The sequence below is a fragment of the Etheostoma cragini genome, chromosome 12 (assembly GCF_013103735.1).
Source record: "Etheostoma cragini isolate CJK2018 chromosome 12, CSU_Ecrag_1.0, whole genome shotgun sequence".
NCBI classification, from domain to species: domain Eukaryota; kingdom Metazoa; phylum Chordata; class Actinopteri; order Perciformes; family Percidae; genus Etheostoma; species Etheostoma cragini.
The window spans coordinates 2,789,882-2,809,738 of NC_048418.1; the positions used below are offsets into that span (position 1 = coordinate 2,789,882).

The 19,857-nt window shown below is 41.4% G+C and overlaps 1 protein-coding gene and 2 long non-coding RNA genes across 3 annotated transcripts in view; 1 reads left to right on the forward strand and 2 right to left on the reverse strand.

Moving 5' to 3' along the window:
* LOC117954590 (cadherin-18-like) overlaps positions 1-19,857 on the forward strand; it is a 75,498-nt gene that overhangs the window by 51,293 nt on the left and 4,348 nt on the right. The window contains exons 5-10 of the mRNA XM_034888509.1: positions 2,024-2,191; positions 3,632-3,819; positions 6,755-7,008; positions 8,005-8,141; positions 15,270-15,394; positions 19,449-19,563. Of these exons, the coding sequence (XP_034744400.1) occupies positions 2,024-2,191; positions 3,632-3,819; positions 6,755-7,008; positions 8,005-8,141; positions 15,270-15,394; positions 19,449-19,563 (987 nt within the window). The remainder of the gene's footprint in view (positions 1-2,023; positions 2,192-3,631; positions 3,820-6,754; positions 7,009-8,004; positions 8,142-15,269; positions 15,395-19,448; positions 19,564-19,857) is intronic.
* LOC117954669 lies at positions 2,763-13,386 on the reverse strand. Its single transcript, XR_004658860.1, has 3 exons — positions 13,376-13,386; positions 4,482-4,486; positions 2,763-2,866 (listed from the first exon to the last, which is right to left on the reverse strand). It is a non-coding gene; the product is annotated as an uncharacterized LOC117954669 (long non-coding RNA).
* LOC117954663 lies at positions 15,971-18,302 on the reverse strand. Its single transcript, XR_004658854.1, has 3 exons — positions 18,292-18,302; positions 17,106-17,107; positions 15,971-16,040 (listed from the first exon to the last, which is right to left on the reverse strand). It is a non-coding gene; the product is annotated as an uncharacterized LOC117954663 (long non-coding RNA).

A 19,857-nucleotide genomic window follows, 5' to 3' on the forward strand; every position in this document is an offset into this window, starting at 1 on the left:
CTAAAGGGGCTGATAAGGCCAGATGGCTCTCTGCTTTGTTAGCCTTTGAAGCGAGTAATGCAGTGGAGCAGAGCCCCCGGGCTAAACTCTGTGTGCATCTCATGCGGGAGCTCTGTGTGTGAGAATTCTGTCCTTGTTAGTACCAGTTTAGGTTCAGACCTTCTAAGTGTGGACAGTTTGCAAAGTAAGTCATTTTGACCACACTGTAAGAACAAAAGTCTGTAAACAGATAATGTTTGTTAATCCAAAAAATCCAAATACGGAATCACATGTCCTTATAGAAAATTCTTTCATAATACTACAATATATTATATACATCAGTCCGACCGCCTTTTCTGTCGACGGCCGGCCGTTGGGTTGGTGTGTCAGAGCCTCTAAGGAGGAGGACTAACTCATATTGTGGACTCCACTTTAAAATTGTCATTAAAGAATAATTCCTATTTATTACAACTTTGAACTAATATACAGAAATCCTTTCTAACACTTATAATAACATTATATTCACCATTGTAATTGGATAGCTCTGGGAACAGACTGACATCACATCATTATGACAAAGTGCAAGAAGACAGTGTCAGGGACACTGGGGACAGGGTTTTCTATTGACCCAAAAATACAAAACAGTATAAACCAAGAACTTAATATTTAAACCCATAAGTGAGGTCAACACAATATAATGATACTCAAAATTGCAACAACTAAACAGGATGGGAACTGAACATACTGACCTCACTGAGTGAGACACAAAGCACCATATATTGGCCTAAGGACACACAAGGATAAACCTTGTTTGTGTGTCCCCATTCCCTTCCAACATGGCAGCAGATGGTATGGCTTATCTGGCAGGCCCCAGGATTCAACAGTCCTTCACCCTTGGCCACGCCTTCTCCGTAACCAGACAGGACCTCCCCATGAGCGTGGTAACCACACCACAAACAAATAGTATAACATAAAATGATTCATTTACTTTTAGATGTAAAAATGTATGCCTTCCTTTCAAAAGTATAAAGCTAAAAATCAAATAAAGTAGAATACAATTCAGAAAAACCGTGCAATGTGTATTTTTGTGCTCATTTTAATTGTTTGGGATATCGCTGACTGCAAAAGCTATGCACTTAGCAAAATGGGATGAAATAGTGTACCATATTATCATTGCTGGCTGTTTAGAATCTGATCTAATCCACTTTATTTTTATAAATATTTAAATTAGTTTCATCATGTTCCCAGATCTCAGTAATTCCCTGTGGAGTATAATGGTATTATTACTGATAGAAATGATTGCCAAACCTACAAAGATCCAACTTGTGATACCGTTACCGTTAGAATTGTGCTCTCTGTGCCTTACCTTGCAAGAAAAAGAACAGTAACATTAGCCAATAGCCACAAGGTCATTAGTGACAAACGGTGCACACCAGACACCAGCTGCACACCCTACTCTCTGGATCTTTATAGAGTCCACAGGGCAACGCCCAAGGCCTGAAACCAGGTGACCGTATGTGGAACAAGGCTTTCACACACTCGGTCCAGGCCTCTGACTGGAAATAATCCAAAAGAAAGAGAAGAGGAAGGATTAACTAGTTTTAAAGAAGAAGAAAGAAGAGTTTTGTGGCATTTAGGCCTTTATGTTTATAGGACAGCTGAAGACATGACAGAGGAAAGAAAGGATTGAATAGTGCACGCTCCACCAGGAGTGCTACCCAGGAGCCCTGATTAAATAGTTTAAGTATCTGTTTAATTAGTTGAGGAAATGGGAACAATTGAGCCCATGATAATATGTATTATTGTAAATAAGGTGTGAATGTGTTTGTAAAATGGCATGTTCTGGTGTTTTGAACATCACTTGCATTGAATATACATTTTTTAACCTGCCTGTCCAGGGACTTTGGGCGGAAAATAGCAATTGTACTATAAACTGGTGCAATGCATCTCTCCTTGTTCTTAGACAAGGTTAATGTTTAATAGCGCCTAATCCCTGTTCAATTAAACATTACATATATTTCTTCTCTCCTTATCTCTACCTCAGGTATCATCCGTACAGCGATGTCCAACATGGACCGTGAGACCAGGGACCACTATGTTGTGGTGATCCAGGCCAAAGATATGGCGGGCTCAGTCGGAGGACTGTCTGGGTCTACTACCGTCAACATCACGCTCACCGACATCAATGACAACCCGCCAAAGTTTCCACAGAGTAAGTGACCCCTCTCACACACTGATTGTTACCAGGCAGCGATTCGAGGATTAGAGCTTTTGGGGGGTGCCTGGCACCATTTTAACAAAAAAAATGTAAACGTTGTCCTACTGTGCTAACTTTGCATTTTAACAATATTACACCAATAGTTTAATAGACAATAGATAATAATTGCCATAATCTCATAATCTCAGACTGAGAAAAAGTCTTCCGTCACTAAAGGGTCACTCTTGTGTTTTTTAACCCGGACCCTATTTGTCTATGTTTTTGTGTCTAAGTGACTCATGGAACAGCCATTTTTGAAATGAGTCCAGTATTAAGCAAGCTTGTGCAAAAAGAGTGCAATGTAATGTTAATAGGCATTTGTGCACCTTTTGAATTTCCATCCCTTAAAATTCCTCTATTTGCCATTGAAAGGCTAAGATTATTATTCTAAATGTCTGACAACGATATGGAAAGGATCCCTACAGAGGCTGATCTTTTTGTTTAAAGAGACCCTATTATACTCATTTCTAGCATTATATTTGGACTCTTGAGGTTTGCTAGAACAGGTTTACATCCTGTGATGTTAAAAAAACACACTGTGTTTCTCATACTGCCCAATGCTGCAGCTCCTCTGCCTGAAGCGCTCTGTCTCAGCTCTTGGCCCGCCTTCCCGGAAAAGCCCAGTCTGCTCTGATGTGTGAGCTGGCCCACTCTGTTGGGATTGGTCAACCAAATTCAAACAAGCCCCTATGCTTGCTCAGGCAGCACCTATGGGCGGCACATTTGAGAAACTGGGCTGGCATTCTCAATCAGTGACATCACTCATTGAGGTATTTCAAACAGAAATGTGGGCAGGCGGTTTAGAAAAAGTGTGGCCTGTTGGAGAGAGAGCTCCATTTGAGTAAAATGTGGGCTTTCTTGTACTTTATACATCTATTACATGCGGAATAAACTATAGAACACACTGAAAGATGAGTAAAAAGCATACCAGGGGCTCGTTAACTCAAAAACAGCCCAAAAATTGTTCACCGGATTCCATTTAAATAAACTGTAACTTCATGATTGGGGAATACACTTCATTCAAAGTCAACAGTAACAAAACATAAAACTATCAAAAGCCTGATTGGTTCGTGTTTCCAGCGTTCCAACAATCATCCCTTTGGTTTGTATGAAGTAAACCAAGCTGTCATATATTTTCAGAACGATGCTGTGCTGCCTTAAATGCTCAAATTTGATGTGCAACCAAACTTGCAGCTATATAGCTTCCCACGCTCTTTACCCTTTGCTTTGTCGTCATTTTCCCTGCTGGCTTATTCATTTGTTCACTAGATCAGAGCAAAAATGAAAAAAAAAACAATGACGGAACATGTTAAACTGCATGTAAAAAGCACTGAAAATCATAAAAAATGTATATAATGAAAAATAATTCAAAGTAATGTTGTGTTGCTGTTGCAGAGAGCTACCAGCTGTATGTAGCTGAGCTGGCTCCAGTAGGGAAGGCCGTGGGTCGGATCAGAGCCAGCGATGAAGATGAGAAGCAGAACGCTGAGATGACCTACAGCATCACTAATGCCGATGCAGCTGCCATCTTCACCATCACCACCGATGCCGACCGCAAGGAGGGAATCATTTCCCTCGGGCAGGTATGAATCAGAGATCACAACACACAGGCCAACACTGAGCCCGATGCAATTATGTAATGCGTTTCAAATGTGAGCTGCAGTTTCAAGTGTGGCTGTGAGGTACACTGTAGTGGCCAAGAACCCGGTGAAGCTTTCTTCTCTGGCTCGCGCTTTCATTTAGTCTTCTACTACTGTCAAGGTTTGCCCAGTTGGCCAGTATACCTTGATGTATCATTGATGTATCATCAGAGATTTTTGAATGGGTTTGTTTTTTTTGCTCCACAGAAATGCCAGAATGCAACAATATGTCTTGACATTAGAGCTTAGAACAAACAGCATTTGCATTTCAACACGCTGCTTTGTCTCAGGATGGGCTGTGATTGGCTCGTCACAACGCTGCAATACAGTAACTGGGCAATGACATTAGTGTACTTGTGTACACAGAGTGTGTTTTCTTTCAGTTAATGGCTTACTGCACTCCACATGTTATGGGAAGCATTTCAACATTTTGTTAGCGGGAATCCAAAGAACATCCAAAGAGACCATGATATCCAGGGGCGGGGCTAGTAGGGGAAAACATGTTGGCACCCCCCTCCAATCGATTGGGCTAAAGTGTTGTCAATCTGACAAGTGTGATTTCCTTTAGATCAAACTACCTTTACTGCCTGTTCTGCCATATTTACCAGCTCTTGTCACAGGACCAATGAATGTTTCCACAACTGGTGGCATTGGCGGAGGTGGCAGACTGAGCCAGTAGAAAATGTAATGTGTAGGGATATACCATTTTTCTTTAAATGAGAGAAGTGATGAAGAAGTGAAATTAATAATGAATGTGATGGATTGTGTTTTTCTATCCTAAACAACCCTGAAACGTCTGGTCTCCGAGTTCTCTCTTCACCATCACCAGTGTCTAGGCTCCATCCGGGGGACTACGTCAGGCTTCTCTGTACCCCTTTAAAATATTTTAAACAATGGTCTAATCCCCAAAGACATGTACATTTCTTAGTACAATAAATCTTTGCATATCTGCACCAAAGTCTCCCTTTAGTGGTTGCTCATCTAAGTTCAAAACCCGTCAGGACTGATGTGGCATAGAGGAAGATTGGCATAAAACTCCGTGCACATGAAATGGATGTGTTGATACTCTGTCAGGTGAATTCACAAAAACATGGCGAGACAACACAACCTGCAAAAATAAACGACAAAAAGAAAACTGTGTAATGCACCCTAAACCGCACTGCCAAGCAAAAAACGTCTCGTTGTTCCAATTCACACGTGTTTAAATTTCAACACATTATCCATTTAACGTAATGGAAGGTTGCGCTGATGTATGGCGACACGCTACGAGCCTCTCACGCTGCGCTTAGTGTTAGTTTTAATCTTACTTACTAGTTGGATAACACAGCCTATGTCCTTCTTTACCACTCATCATCGCCAGATTTTGTTGGACAGCAGACATGATGCTCTAAAATTGTCCAAAACACCTATGATACCTTTGGATATCATCAAAACATCAGAGACCTGGCGCCCTGGTCACCGAAGGCAATATTGGGCAAAAGAGAGGAAGACGCGGGGGACCTACGCGGCCTCCAATACCAACCATGCTGCTGGCAAAATGTGCAATCTCTTAGCAACAAGATGGATGAGCTCCGCTGTCGGGTCAGTGTACAACGAGAGATCTGAGGATGTGTGTTCTGTTTTACGGAGATGTGGCTAACATCGGACTATCCGACAGTACCACACGGCTTCTCTGTATTTCGGATCAATATCTAAGTAGACAGTTTTCATTTACTTTGTTGTTTGCCAGTAATTATCATAGAAACATAATTAAGCAGTAACATATTTTTAGCCAAAATCCATTTGTATGGGAGAGATGAGGACAAACATTGTTTGGTTTAGTTTTACCTCCGGTAGGGGTATCTCACCAAATAAAGCCTTTTTTGACCATTTGTCACTAGCCTGCTATTAATCAACTCATATTACAGGCAGCAGCACTAGTTTTATCAGGTGCAAAGTGTCACAAAATAATATTTTGGACTTCACATTTTGAATATGTTTCTGCTTCTTTTCATACATGCTGTAATGAACTTTATAGGAATTGGATGAAATCCAGCATGCATGGCCGGTACTCCTAGCTTTAGCCGAAGTGAAAGCGCTCGGGTGTGTCTGATTGGCCCCCGCAGCCTTCAAACTATGACAACAGGGAAGACAGCGCTCAGCTGGAGTGAGCATTACTGGTTTTTCAAGGTTTAAAGTGGTTTTGGTTTTCTTTGTAACTCTTCTCCAGCTGCAACAAACTTGAGAAGAGAGGAAGTCCAGAATTATTTTTCTCATTTTCCCCCAATGTTTGAAGTTTGCTTTTGTCAGCATATTGTAACACTTTGTGTTCTTGGGATTTCTCACTTTATTGGGAAGAATAATCAGTGTGTGTTTTTAGGCATTCATTGCTGTGGATATTTCTTTGTCAGATGTTGTTGACAGCTGGCGGTTCCTGTGGCCAAAGCACGATGAGAACATTGTTTTTTAGGTTATTGTGAATGACAGCTGACTAAAGACCTACTGAAACTACAGACAAGTTGTTTGGATTTTACTGTTTTTACAATTTGAACTTATACTCAGACCCAGTGGTTGCTGTCTATTGATCTGTGCACACGGTTAATTAAACTTATCTTACTGATTTCGATTTTTTTCTAATCTCTAATCCCTCGCAGGCCAGATTTTAACTGTAAGGGTGTTGTGTGGATGGTTTTACAGTAGTTTCCCATTTGTTCTAGAGGGAAAGGAACCATGATACCCATTGTATACACCTGATCTGATCAGTCATCTGTATATGTTACATAAGTCTCTAATTAATAACTATTCTAAAGATGCATTTTGCCATTTGAAATTGACATTGAAGTGATCTTCTCTGAATGTGTCCCTAGTAAGATCATTGTTTGTTCTGCCTCCTCCGCAGCCTCTAAACTATGAGAAGAGAAAGGTTCACACACTCAACATTGAAGCCTCCAACACTCATCCAGACTCCCGCTTCGCCCACCTGGGGCCATTTAAGGATTCTACATCCCTACGAGTCATTGTGGGTGATGTGGATGAGCCTCCTGTCTTCTCCATGGACTACTACATTATGGACATATATGAAAACTCACCTGCTGGCACCCAAGTGGGCACTGTGACCGCAGTGGATCCTGATAGCACCAACAGCGCTGTCAGGTAAAGGAAATCGTCTCTACAACAAAAGAAACTTTGCAGTTGCGTCAGAGCTGTGTCACAGTGTGTGGCTCCGGCATGTTCCGAACAGCAGGTCCACTGAAGAATTGTACTGCTCTGCAAAAGCCACACTTTTCTGTAAATACTACATTCCCTTCACTTATCTGCTCATGTCTCCCTTGGCACATGTTCTGCAGCAGGGGCTCAGCGCTGCTTTCTATCAGTTTTACCCCAGGTTCTTAAGACCTCCATCAGGTCCATTAAGAAAAATTCCAACCAAAGATTTGCAGACGAAACCGTTGAAAAAGTTGCAGGAAAAATTTGTAGTGGTCTTAACTAGCCCGTCTCAGTCAAGTAAGTGACGTCACCCGTTTCACAGCCGAATAGATAGCAAGTACAGCTTGTACAACTAACTACAGAATTAAAATCATCCACAATCGATTTTATTTTTGTTAAGGTTTGAAACTGTCAACTGGACAAAAAGAGCAGAGTTTATGACGGAGGCGCAACAAGCGCCCACACAGGCTCCCAAACCTTTTGAACTGGGATAAAGCACTAAACTCGAAATCTCAACTTTAATGGAGGAAATAAAAAAAGGAAGAAAAAAATACATGGAGCCTACTGGGGACAAAGAAACAATAAGGATAACCTCAGTAGTAGCTTTAAAAATGGGTCCAAAATCTACTTTGGTGACTATGGGGTGAAGAAATGGGTCATAACCTATGTTTCCGTACACTTCTCCCATTGGATTCAATACACTCAGGACCTGTCGCTAGTCTCCTAAAGAGGCGTGGCAGTGGGGGAGCCAACACAACACGTATGCAGGAAACTACTCTGAATGGGGGCATCTCAGTTCTAAACTCTCTCTGGAACCATTCCAAGAGCTGGGAGTGACACGTCCCCCTTGTCACACTGCATCCAAATCACTAAAAGGGTGAAACACAAGAGAGGATGCCATGTCAGCTTGTGATTTACTAATCCCAACGTTCTGTCTCACAGGTACTTTATAGAAAACGGAGAGGAAAGACCGTCGCATTTCACCGTCGGGGTGAACAGCGGCATCATCAGGACCACGCAGGTTCTGGACCGGGAGGAGACTGCGTGGCATAACATCACTGTGATGGCTGCAGAGGTTGGTAAGTTCAGAGTACCAGCAGAGCAAAAAGACAAACTGTTGCCATCTTTTTTTTTTGCGTATACATCCTTTAAGAGCATCCATTTATTTGGCCCTCCAGCTACACATCCAAAGGATGTCTATCCATTCATCCTATATACATATATGTACTGTATATTGGCAATGAAATATACCCAACTGTACTTTGCTGTTCTGCAGACATGTACAAATGTTTACATAGGCACTTACACATTTGCATGAAAAATCATCCAAATGTACGGAATGCAACGTATTAATAACAAGTCAATGTCCTCAGCCAGCACAGATTGATTGCTTCACAGATTATATTTCATTTGTTTTTGAAGCCTTGCTTGGCCTCGAAAACAAATTACACAAAAAAAGACTGAGACATCTAAGAAGACCACTTAATTCTAATTGTAATGTCTGTGGAATACACTGTAAGAAACATGTCGTGCTCTGACTGGACCTCTGCGTGGATGCGTCTGTGGAATATTCCCATCAGAGATTTATTCTTGATCTCATTCTTGATGAAGCTCGTATTTCTCTCCAGTCGATGCTTATCTTGCCAATTACCCTTTCCACTGGCCTTTACTGCGCAATAGTGTGAGTAATGGACAGAGCGGGGGCATTCATAAATGTCGGGCGGCTCAGTCACCCTGATGCTGAGTCTTTGGGGATGAAGCCAAGACCCAAACCTCCTGTGCAGCAGGGACACCTACCATATCATTTAAGAATCAAGGATGATACTCCAGCGTATCTCTCCTCATGTGAACCAGTGTGAAATTAATCTCAGTATTAAAGTTTCATGAGGTTAGTCAGTGGGAAATTTAAAAGCCATCATCCCTTATTTTCAGTCAATCTTCTTGACATCTTGATGTTAGAGATAGAGAAAAAAATACATATTCTAGTGAGGTGCTGGCTCACCAGCTGACAACGGCTGGGAAGGATGCGTAACATCAGGTGTAAGGTTCTTTATTAGTGATGTGCCAGAAATATACCAGAAATAGTCACTGGCAAAGAAATTCTTAACCCGGTTTTAGTACTGGGCACGTCTTTGTTGCGTTCTGTTTTTTATGTGTCCTGGTTTTGTTGCTTCCTCCACAACGGGCCAAACCACACTAGCAGCTTATCAGAAGTGGAGTGTCTTGCTGCCCGACTTGCAGATTAAATTGTAGTACTTTTGTAATGAATAATCACATATTTGTCAGAACAATCACTTGTGCATTAATAACAGGAGTGCTTGGAGTGGAAGTTAGAGACCAGTCTTCCCATCGACCTGCAACTTTCTGTTTTTCTGGGCCAAAATTTTGAAAGTTTGATGTTTTTTTTTCTACACTTTTCTCAACGTTTTTGTAGATTTTTTTTCAAGTTTTTCTTGTCACTTTGATTATGCTTTTGTAGTTTTTTTTAACAAGTTTTTTTCTCACATTTACCAAGAATGTTTTTGTTAACTTTGACAATTTTTCTGAATTTGTTTGGTCAATTGTTTCAGCGTTTAAAAAAATGTTTTGTTGAATTTGTCCTGTGTTTTTGAAGCTTTTTTGCAATATTCTTTGGTCATTGCTCTGATATAATTGTTTTGTAAACGGGTCAATTTGACCCCGAGGACAACAGAAGGGTTAATCAAAAAATTAGGAAAAATCCAACCTTTAAGTACCTCAAAATACTGGAAGCAAGACTATATACCCCCCTGTGTTAAATTCCCATAGAAGCATAGTATTATAATAGTATATAATAATTTTTTTAAATTAAAGGCCAGTTATTTCATGGTTCCAGGATACGTTGCAGCCTTATAAAGTTTTCCTTGGCCTTTGGAATTAACCCCCCCCCCGCCCCCCCTCCCATCAACACATACCCTTCACCATACCTAGAGATTGGCATGGTTTTATTTGTTAGTTTAATTGCTGTTTTAATTTGCATTGAGAAATGATTTTATGAAAAGTAACCCATGCCAGTCTCTAGGTACGGAGACATATTTACTTTATTACGTGGTGCATAAACTCCAGTACTTCCCGATACCAATACCAGCGTTTTAGGCAGTATCAGAGGCGATACCATATTGGAAATCTCTAATACCAATAAATCAGCAAACATCCCGGAGTGTTGTGTGGGCTAGCCAGACCCCCCTCCGCAGAGCTGTGGAGGTGGGTGTTGCAAGGCGAGACTGTAATACCAGGCTGTGTGGCAGCCGGTCAGGATACTCTCCATGATGCACCAGGGTAGACGTTGCAGAGACTACTGGAGTCCATGTTGAAAAGCTGCTGTCCGGCTGTCTTTGTGATGTGATATGGTGTTGGTGTGGAGAGTTCAGGTCAGAATATCGCTAATGTGATCTAGTGGTACAGTGGCATTAACGATCCCCTGGCGCTTTGTGTCGCTTACTACAGCTCTATCTATATGTGTGTGTGTGTGTGTGTGTGTGTGTGTGTGTGTGTGTGTGTGTATATATATACATATATATACTGTATATATACTGCCAATGTACCCAAAGTCCATATAAGTGCTAGCCGGAGCATTAAAAAGTGTCATGTTGGCTCTGACGCCCATGGTGTGTCTATTTCTTGGTCTACACCCTCAGATCTCCTTCTCTGTCCTCTCATTAAATAAAGTTAGCACAGTTATGCATCTGCTTCGCAGTGACTTATAGCAGGAGGTCCGGAGCAAAGGCCATCGTCCTTCTGTCTGCAGGTGAGACTGGATGAAAAAAAGTTCAGCTCTCTGGTGAAGTAAAGCAGACAGAAGAGAGATTTTTTCAGATATGGTATCTGACCCTCACCCCTGCCTATTACCCTTAGCTCTGATCAGAAAATATCTCTCCTGCAGCGGCTCCCCAGATCCCCTCTATAAGGCTCCTCTAATGGGATGAGCTGAGAGGAGCCCTGCAAAGCACAGAGAGAGATGACAGGGATGGAAGAGATGAGAGAGATGAAGGATAGGACAGAGTATGAAACATGTCTGCAATTTGGCTTTCAAACAACTTTACTATCCAATTACTTCACCCTCTAAAACACAATTGTTAAAATAGCTCATTAGCCGGACTTTGTTCCGTAATTAAAAAGAGAAATGTGTGAAGCTACAGTTTTAATTCAGAACAATTGTACTGTTATTTAACATTATCTGAGACAAAGCTGTTCTGTTAGTGCATTTATGAAATGAAGTCCATTCTGTAATTATTGGAGCTTTTTTTATGCTTTAGACATTTTTGGGGGGCGCTTTTGACTCTCGCTTATCTGGCTAATAACTTAGGATAATGGCGTTGTGAGTAGCTCACTACAGTAGTTGTTGGAGCACACATAACGGTCCAATAATAAAGCCTGTTCTTATGAACCATTTTTCCAAAAGCTACAAGAAGGAAAGCCCTGTAATTCGTAAGCATTCCACGTTTTTTATTTATTTTTCACCACATTGAAGACTGATCTAAAGGAACACGGCTGGCCGTGTAGAGAGGAGATCGGCAAGGACTTTCAAAACTAGAGACTTTCACCCTGGAAATGTGTGTTCCTTGGGAGTATTTTAATCCAAACCATGATCTTTTTCCTAATCTCAACCAGTCGTTTTGGTGCCTAATCTGTCCTTTCTCTGCGGCAAATTGCTCATATTTTGTGGACGTTATTCAGTCATAATACTGTACCCAGCGAACAGTCACCTGTTCAGGAGGGGTCAGTTTTTAACTTTGATTGCCATCACCATGGGGCATCGGTCAGAATGCATGGGAACAGACATAGAGAAGTTCAGTCCATTCAATAGAAGTTTATTTAATAAAAGGGAATGAGGTAAAAGATGATGATTGATAGAATAGACACACACACAAACAAACGAAATCCGAACTTAACCCTCCTGTTGTCCTTGGCTCAAATTTGACCCATTTTCACACAGTTTCTATATCAGAAAATTTGGTTTCCATTAAACAAATTGCCCCCAAAAAATAACGTGAATGGTTCTGTACAACGCTCTTTACAAGTAATATAAATGATCACTAGATTTAGTTAATTTGGGTGTTTATTTAATGTTACGGCATTTGAAGATTCTTTTTAAAAGAATGTTGAAAAAAGTAACAAAAATGTCGAAAAAAAACAATATAAAATGTCCTGAAAATCACAGAAATTAAAGTGACAAAGAGTTTTGGGAAAAGTGACAAAAACACTTAGGAAAGCAGAAAAAGTGTCTTTAGGTATTAATTTACGATTTTGACCCAGAAAAAGTAAAAGTTGCATGGCAGACGGAAAGACAACACAATGTTCAGTCAATATTCCCACATGTTCATCATAAAGTAACTAGATAAATAAAGCCGTCATGCAAATAGACATGTTATCAAGAGTGAGGTGGGTGTGCAAAGCAAATGTCAAAATAAGATTGATTTGTACAAAAGATCCCAACATTTTTTCTAAAAGAAAACTATCAACTGCCGCTCTGCGTCTGGGAGCTCGTAGCCAGCCGGTGTCACATGACTACCGGGTGTCATCAGGCCAGCCGGTAGTCTCCTAATGTTGTTGGATATCATACAGAAAAGCATAAAAAAATAGGAGGTTTCTATCTAACCATCATGTTTTCCCGAATGATGCACAGCTCTTAAGGCATTTAGGCGATGCTATCGGGAAGTTCACAGACTCTAGCCTTCTGTTTTTATATCTTTATTCTCATCTAGGACCAAAGGCCAGTAAAAGGAGCCCCCACTGCCCCAATACCGAACAGGACAGAACGGTTCAATCTGGCCATGGTAATCAGGGAATAAACTCTAATCCTGATCCACTGAGTATACAAAGATAATTCAGCTCTTTTATCAGACTTCGGGAATTCCAGTCCATCTCTCTTTTTTAAAAATCCAACACACATTCCTACAAGCTTCAGAGGTTACGATGAAATTAATTCTGTACTTGCAGAATTCAATTAGGTTAAAGTAAAGAGTTATCAAGCATCAATTATCCAATACTAAAGTCCTTGTTGTGGCAGTGTTGTGGTCAAACGTTTTACTCAGCTGTGGGTCGTAATGGGATCCGTTCCGTGGTGTGTGAGATATTGAATGTGACAGATGAATGAACAAACAAACGGAAGTTACAGAACAACAACATTTAATGAGATGCAACGGCACAACGAGAAAGGACGAGACATTTGAAAGATGAGATCTCGTCAGTTGTTTTGCTGGCGAGAGCTGACTGTTATTTGATTCATACGGTTGGATTTATTGAACGTTTACCACCCCTCCCTGGCACCGGTTTAACACTCAGATTGCGTAACGGCTGTCTGAGTGAGGGGCTGAATTAACTCGGACAGCTTAATGGAGTCACAAAGTTGGCTGGACTTTATGGCAACCTGCACAGCTAATGAAGCCATAGCATGCGTTTGATCAGGAAGAATACTCTTTTGCATATTTTATAAGCTGTATTCTATTCTTATTCATCCGGCCTTCATTCCTGTCACCCAAGCTAATTCACTGGCTGATTCTCACTTCCCTTAAACAACATTTACGGTTCCTCCACTTGCTTCCCTTACCTCGCATTTTAGTCAATCCCACTGAGGAAGCAGGGGAAAGACGGAGGAAATCATGCAAGGAGCGGGGGCATTAAACATATGAAATAATATGAAATATGATTGATGCCCCCCCCCAATCCGTTGGGCTAGAGTGCCTTCCATTGGATCAGAGCACTGCCTCTTGGCTGCCTGTCATGCAAATTTCTCCAGGCCTTATCACAAGGCCACCATGAGAACTATAAACACATTTAGATTTTGAAGGCTCCCCTAGAGATCAGACATTCATGGAAATGAACTGTAATAGTGTCTGGCATGTCCTCAGTGTTTTCTACACATTCAGCTTAGTTACAGCTGAAATAATATTTAAACATTGAGTGGTCAAATTCATGACCTTTCAGCCATTACAGAGACTAAGCAATGCTGACCCTGGTTACATTTAAATAGACCTAAACTGGTTTTTAGGTGTTTGGTTTGGGGATCATGGTCCCATTTATTTTGTGGCGTTGCTACACACCGACCTGTTAATCACGGTAAGGGCTGTGCTGACCCTGGCACTGTGGACACTGTGGGAACTTGTTTTGGGGTTGATTCCTGTGTTTTCATCTTAAACTCTGACCCTATCATTGTGTTTTTTACTTCACCAAAATGAATTCTGTAGCGTAATAATGTAGCGTTCTGCCAACCAAGCTAGCTAGCTAGCTACAGCTAATGTTGAGGGAAAGTTTGTCGATATTCTGTACTGAATGAGGCAGTACCCGGAGGCTTAGTTCGTAGGGAGTTTGGTTGGGAACCGGAGGGTCGCTGGTTCAATACCCCGTTCGGACCAAAGTACAGAGTGTGGGCTGGTAGCAGGAAAGATGCCAGTTCAACTCTTGGACACTGCCAAGGTGCTCTTGAGCAAGGCATTGAATCCCCCAAGGGGCTGGTCCAGCACTGGTAGCCCACCCCTCCACACACTCTGACATCTCTCCATTAGTGCATGTTTAGGACCTGAGCATTTGTGGGTATTTCAGGCCTTTGAGTAGTGTGTAATAACAACAGAGTGTGAATTGTAATTTCCCCATAGGGGATCAATAAAGAGTATAAATTAAAATAAATCACCGAGCGCTAAATCTCCACTGGATGACTCGCTGGATGATTAGTTTTCAGAAACCCTGTAGGAGCTACTGGAGACAGGGTTTGGACTCCACCGGACAGAAGCGTCCCAGAGACCGGTCTGTGGTCCGCTCCGCCTAAAATACAAGCCTAGTCATTTTTTGACAGAGCCAAAACTTTGAACAGAGCAGATTGAGCCGGCTACACACTGAACGGGAAATCTAGACATGAAATAATGATGAGGATAAATGTATTTTTAACGACTACAACGCAGCCACAAACCCTTACTCCATCTCTGTTAACTGGACTATTAACTACTTTCTAAGCCAAAGCTCAACATAGAAGTAATTGTCAGCGTAAAACCATTGAAGCAAGTCAAAAAAGAAACCGTTTAACCACGTTGCCAACCTACTTCCTTATGGTTGAAGTACAGACAGACTCTGAAAGTACAAATATAATAACAGGGTCGTTACTCTGGTTGTAGGAAAAACCATGAATCTGTTTTTTCTTTGGAAATACAAAGGTACTGAAGCAAATAAACGTGTTTTCTTGTGAACATTTTTAGATAACCCTCGTATGGTGAGTCACGTCCCAGTCACCATCCAGGTCCTGGATGTCAATGACAACATTCCAGCCATCTCCGGGGGCAACAGTGCCGTCATCGTGTGTGAGGGCACCAAAAATGGACAGGTGGGTTTTTAATGCTTCAGCTGAGAAGAACAAAAGTGTGTTTAAAAAAAAAAGTGTTTAAGTCGCTACTGGATGATAATGTCATGGCCTTAAAATTGGATTAAGAAAACTTTTTTGTTGTTGAGAACAGCAGTGCAAGTAGTCGCAGTAGAAGTCATGATACCGTAGAAATTGTGATTTCAATTTCACACTTCCAACTTCAGAGGACCCTCGCTGACCTGCAAACTGTGCAACTACCCCCACATTCCAAGGTGGGGTCTGCAAAGTCACAACACTCAGCACTGTGAACTCTGGAAACAGAGAGCGGCTTGCATGCTATAGCTAATCGTTTAACCGTCTGTCCTTTATCTCTTCCGCAAGCCGGGAGCGAATACGTCGAGCCAGACAGGTAATCACATGTAGGAAGGACAGAGGGCTGGATGCTTTACAAATTAAACCAAAGTTCAAAATAAAACACCCAGGTTTATGGTGATTTTGGTAAAACCCAAAGGCCTTGAAAGAATTGGACACAGCGACGCCGTGAACTGCGACGGAGACCAGTGAAGTCCCTTCTCCGGTAAAAGCTGAGCCGAGCTGGAGGATGTAGATGTCACATGAGCAACGTGTCTGAAGGTTGTAAGTCTTCTGGTAGCTGTGCAAGAGAAATCTCAATCATTCAATTTCAATACTAAAGGAATAAATCTCATCAGCATCAGTGAGCCAATGAGCATGCAGCATGCATCTACCAAGATGTAATAATGTTTGTTATTGGCTGTCTTACACGCACAGCAAAATCTCTACGTTATGCACAGAGACCGGGCTAAAAAAATAAGAATAACGATTTGTGCAAAAAAAGTATTGTTTGGGAACCGGTAACCGGGTTATGCTTAATATCCATAACGGAACAATAGAACGCTTTATATAAAATGTAATCTATGAGCCAGGTGTTTGGTATCTTTCAGCAACTGAGGGAGCCCAACTTCCAAATATGGGAAAACAAGACGAATCAAGTTGTATTTATTCAGTAAAAGAAAGTTTAAAAGGAGAGAAGTAAAACAGTTTTGTTGATGGGAGGAGTAAAGTTTAGCACCATTAATCCTCAGACCCCACACACAAAAAACACAATGTTGTTGCTTTCCCCCGCTGCTCTCCCGTCTCCTTTAACCCTCTCCCCTGCTTTTAGGGGGAAAGGGTTCAAGGGTTATGAAATGGTCACCTGTACACAAATATATAAATCAAAATAACATGACCAGTTCACGAACTGCCGTGAGATTGGGTTTGAATATAACTTGATGTTCACTATTCAAACAAAGGAACATTAAACAAACTTTGTACACCACTGAAAACACATTCATCCTCTCTCACACACACACACACATTTACATTCATGTTGATCTGTAGCCTCTTTGTTGTGTGTCTGACACCATCAGTGGGGGATTTATCAGCTGAGCTGCAGACTTTGCAGCTTCTTGAACCCATACATTATTCAGACTGTGGAGCGCGCTGATGCTTCCGCTGCTGGGCCAGATAGCAGCAGAGACGATCATCTTAAAGTCAAACAAGCCCCCCCCCCCCCCCCCCCCCCCCCCCCCCCCCCCCCCCCCCCCCCCCCCCCCCCCCCCCCCCCCCACGCCCCTCTCTGCTCCACAGCACGGCCAATTCTGAACCAGGGATGATAAAACACTTTTTTTCTTTGCGAAAGCGAGAAGGCACAGATCCGCATCATAGCAACGGCTGCCACCATGTATACATCACACACACACACACACAGATCATAAACTCCCTCGGTCTTATTATAGGTACTGCTCTCTCTTATTATCTGTCCAGCGCTGTCTCTTTTTATGCAAATGTTAGTGTGTGACTGAGAATGATGGATGAGTTATGCGCTCATTCATGCACATCATTTAGCTTGGCTTCAGGCAACAGACAACACATGCTAACGCAGTTAATGTCGTGGGAGCATTCATTTCTTTTGCTGGCATTTCAACAGATTAATGCTATGCGAGGCACGTCAGTCTGGCATGACTATTTTTTTCTGCCACCTTCGGGGACTCAGTGCTATATCTACATTATTGATTGAAAATATTGAGACTGGCGTTTTGGTTTGTGGAGCATACAAAAGGTATGCTCATTTCATGTTTGCTGTGCTAAGTGCATGGAGAAGAGTGGCAGATACAACCCTGAGGGCTCACAACACACTGCAACACGTTTTTTGTTTTTTTTTACTTGCTTCGTGCATGTCAGAAACAGTCTGTAGTACCTGCAGAGGAACATGGTAGCGTTATTTTAAATGCAGTCTGTGCTATGCTTACTGTTAACAAGTGGCAGATTTTCGGAAATTTTCTGAAAAGAACATTGGTTATATTAAACATAATTATGTCACCATTTACAACGATATAAAGGCAATCTGTGCATTTGGTGAGCAAGCCTCCCATTTTCTGTGTATATCACATGAGGAGACTTTCTGGAGACAAAAAGAATATATTCTATTCTGATTTAAGTCAGAAGCTTCAGTAAAAATTAAATTTAGAACATAGTCAAGGACAATAGTCCTCATTCCGACTGTTGCTTAAATAAATGATAGCATCATCCCTCTGAAATGTATTACATGTCCTTCATGGGCTAGTTGTGTGTTTTCTCAGTGTATTGATAGGGATGTTATTTTGTATCAAGTCACCTCCAAACTGTAGGTGGAGCAGCCGGTCATGGTATTTATATATATATAGCCTGTTTTTTGTAAATATTGATGTTCACCTGACGAAGACACTGCATTACAGCTATTTAACATCAATGAATGTCTGTTACATTCAAGCCATCGCCAAATGAGTTGATACAAAGCTTATTAAGCCTGTTATCAGGCTGCAGGGTTGATTGCTTAATTGAAATCCTGCTGTAATCTTGCAAATGTAGCAAGCGACATTGAGTTCTGCTCCTGAAGACATTTAGCGGAGCTGTCCTCTAAGAAGAGAAGCGTCACCACGTCTCTCATTGTCATTGCACAACAGATGTTGCTCTTCGTCTTCACCTGCACAGCAAACAAGAAGGGCTGGATGTCTAGGTACAGGTCGATTATACATCATTTAAAAACACATGACTATAAAAAAAAAGTTGAGAAATGATTGGGCATGTGAAAATAGCTATTCAGTTAAGTACATAGGAACTAATCTGTGCTAGCGGTCGACCATGTGGCATCAGCTCTCATGGGAGTGCTAGACACTACTTACTGCGGTAATGTTGCATCCCAATGTTCTACATTGGCAGCGTACTTGTGTTTCATAGAGAATAATTGTGTTCATACAACAACGTGTCAGGCGTTAGAGCTGGATTTTATAGTCTATCCTTTATGAAGTGAATATTGCATAAGTTACTCAAATACATTGTAAGTCTGAATAGGAGTACGATGTGGAGTAACACTCAAACATAACCAAGACTAAAGCTTGCCAGAATGGCACAGAGTCATTGTATAGGAGTTTGTTATAGCTTTAGCTGTGGACTGGGGTCGTCCCCCAAAACCTTTTGAATGTAAAAAACTTAATTTCCTGTGTCTGAAATTGTTGGAAAACAGTGGTAATAAGTTGGGCTGGATCGGAATATCTGACTATTCCAACATGGCATGTTCTATAATAGTACTTGCCATTAAACATTTTAGCAGGTCTCTCAAGATTTATAAGCTGTTTGCGCCTTAAAAAAAGCCTTTATTCTACATTAATGAAACAATATGTGACGGTTCCGAACCAAACATTTTAGCCAACATGTCAGTTTTTAAGATTTTTTTATTTAACCCATGTTTAACCAGGTAAGACCTATTTAGATCAAGGACCTGTTTTGCAAGAGATAAAGGATATGAGGATGAGAAAAGAAAGGAGAACATCAGGGATTTGGATTAGGGTTACTGTTTCTTGCCAACTTGGACTGTGTGCAGTGGAGAATTTCAAACAAATACTTTATTCTCAGCCTTTTTGTTTCTCAATAATCTCGCTGGCTTTTGTTTCCCTCACTTTACCTCCATTTTCATTTCTTGTCTCCTCGGTTGTTTTTTTGCTCCTTCACATCTCTTCTGTTTTTTTCCCCTCAGGTGATTCAGACCGTCCGAGCAGCAGATCAGGACAACTTTGCAAATGGAAGGTTTTCCTTCTATGTTCCTGCTGAGATTCCAACCAATCCAAATTTTACTGTGAAAGACAACGGAGGTATAACTCTACTGAGCACACAAATGTCCATATCCATGAAATGCATACAAATTCATCAGAATGCAGGACATGATATAATCATTCCATTTTTGTTTATCTAGCGCTGTACATAGTACTCACAGACAATTCACAGTAAAATCAGCACTCTAAGAAACAGACAAAGTAATTACACCAACACATGAAACAAGCATATTAAAAGTAATTAAAAAAAATAAGACAGTATGTCCCCCCCAGGTACGGTGCTTGGTCCTGAGTGGTGGGGAGAGGAGGTTTGCGTCAGTGGAGCGGGGGGGG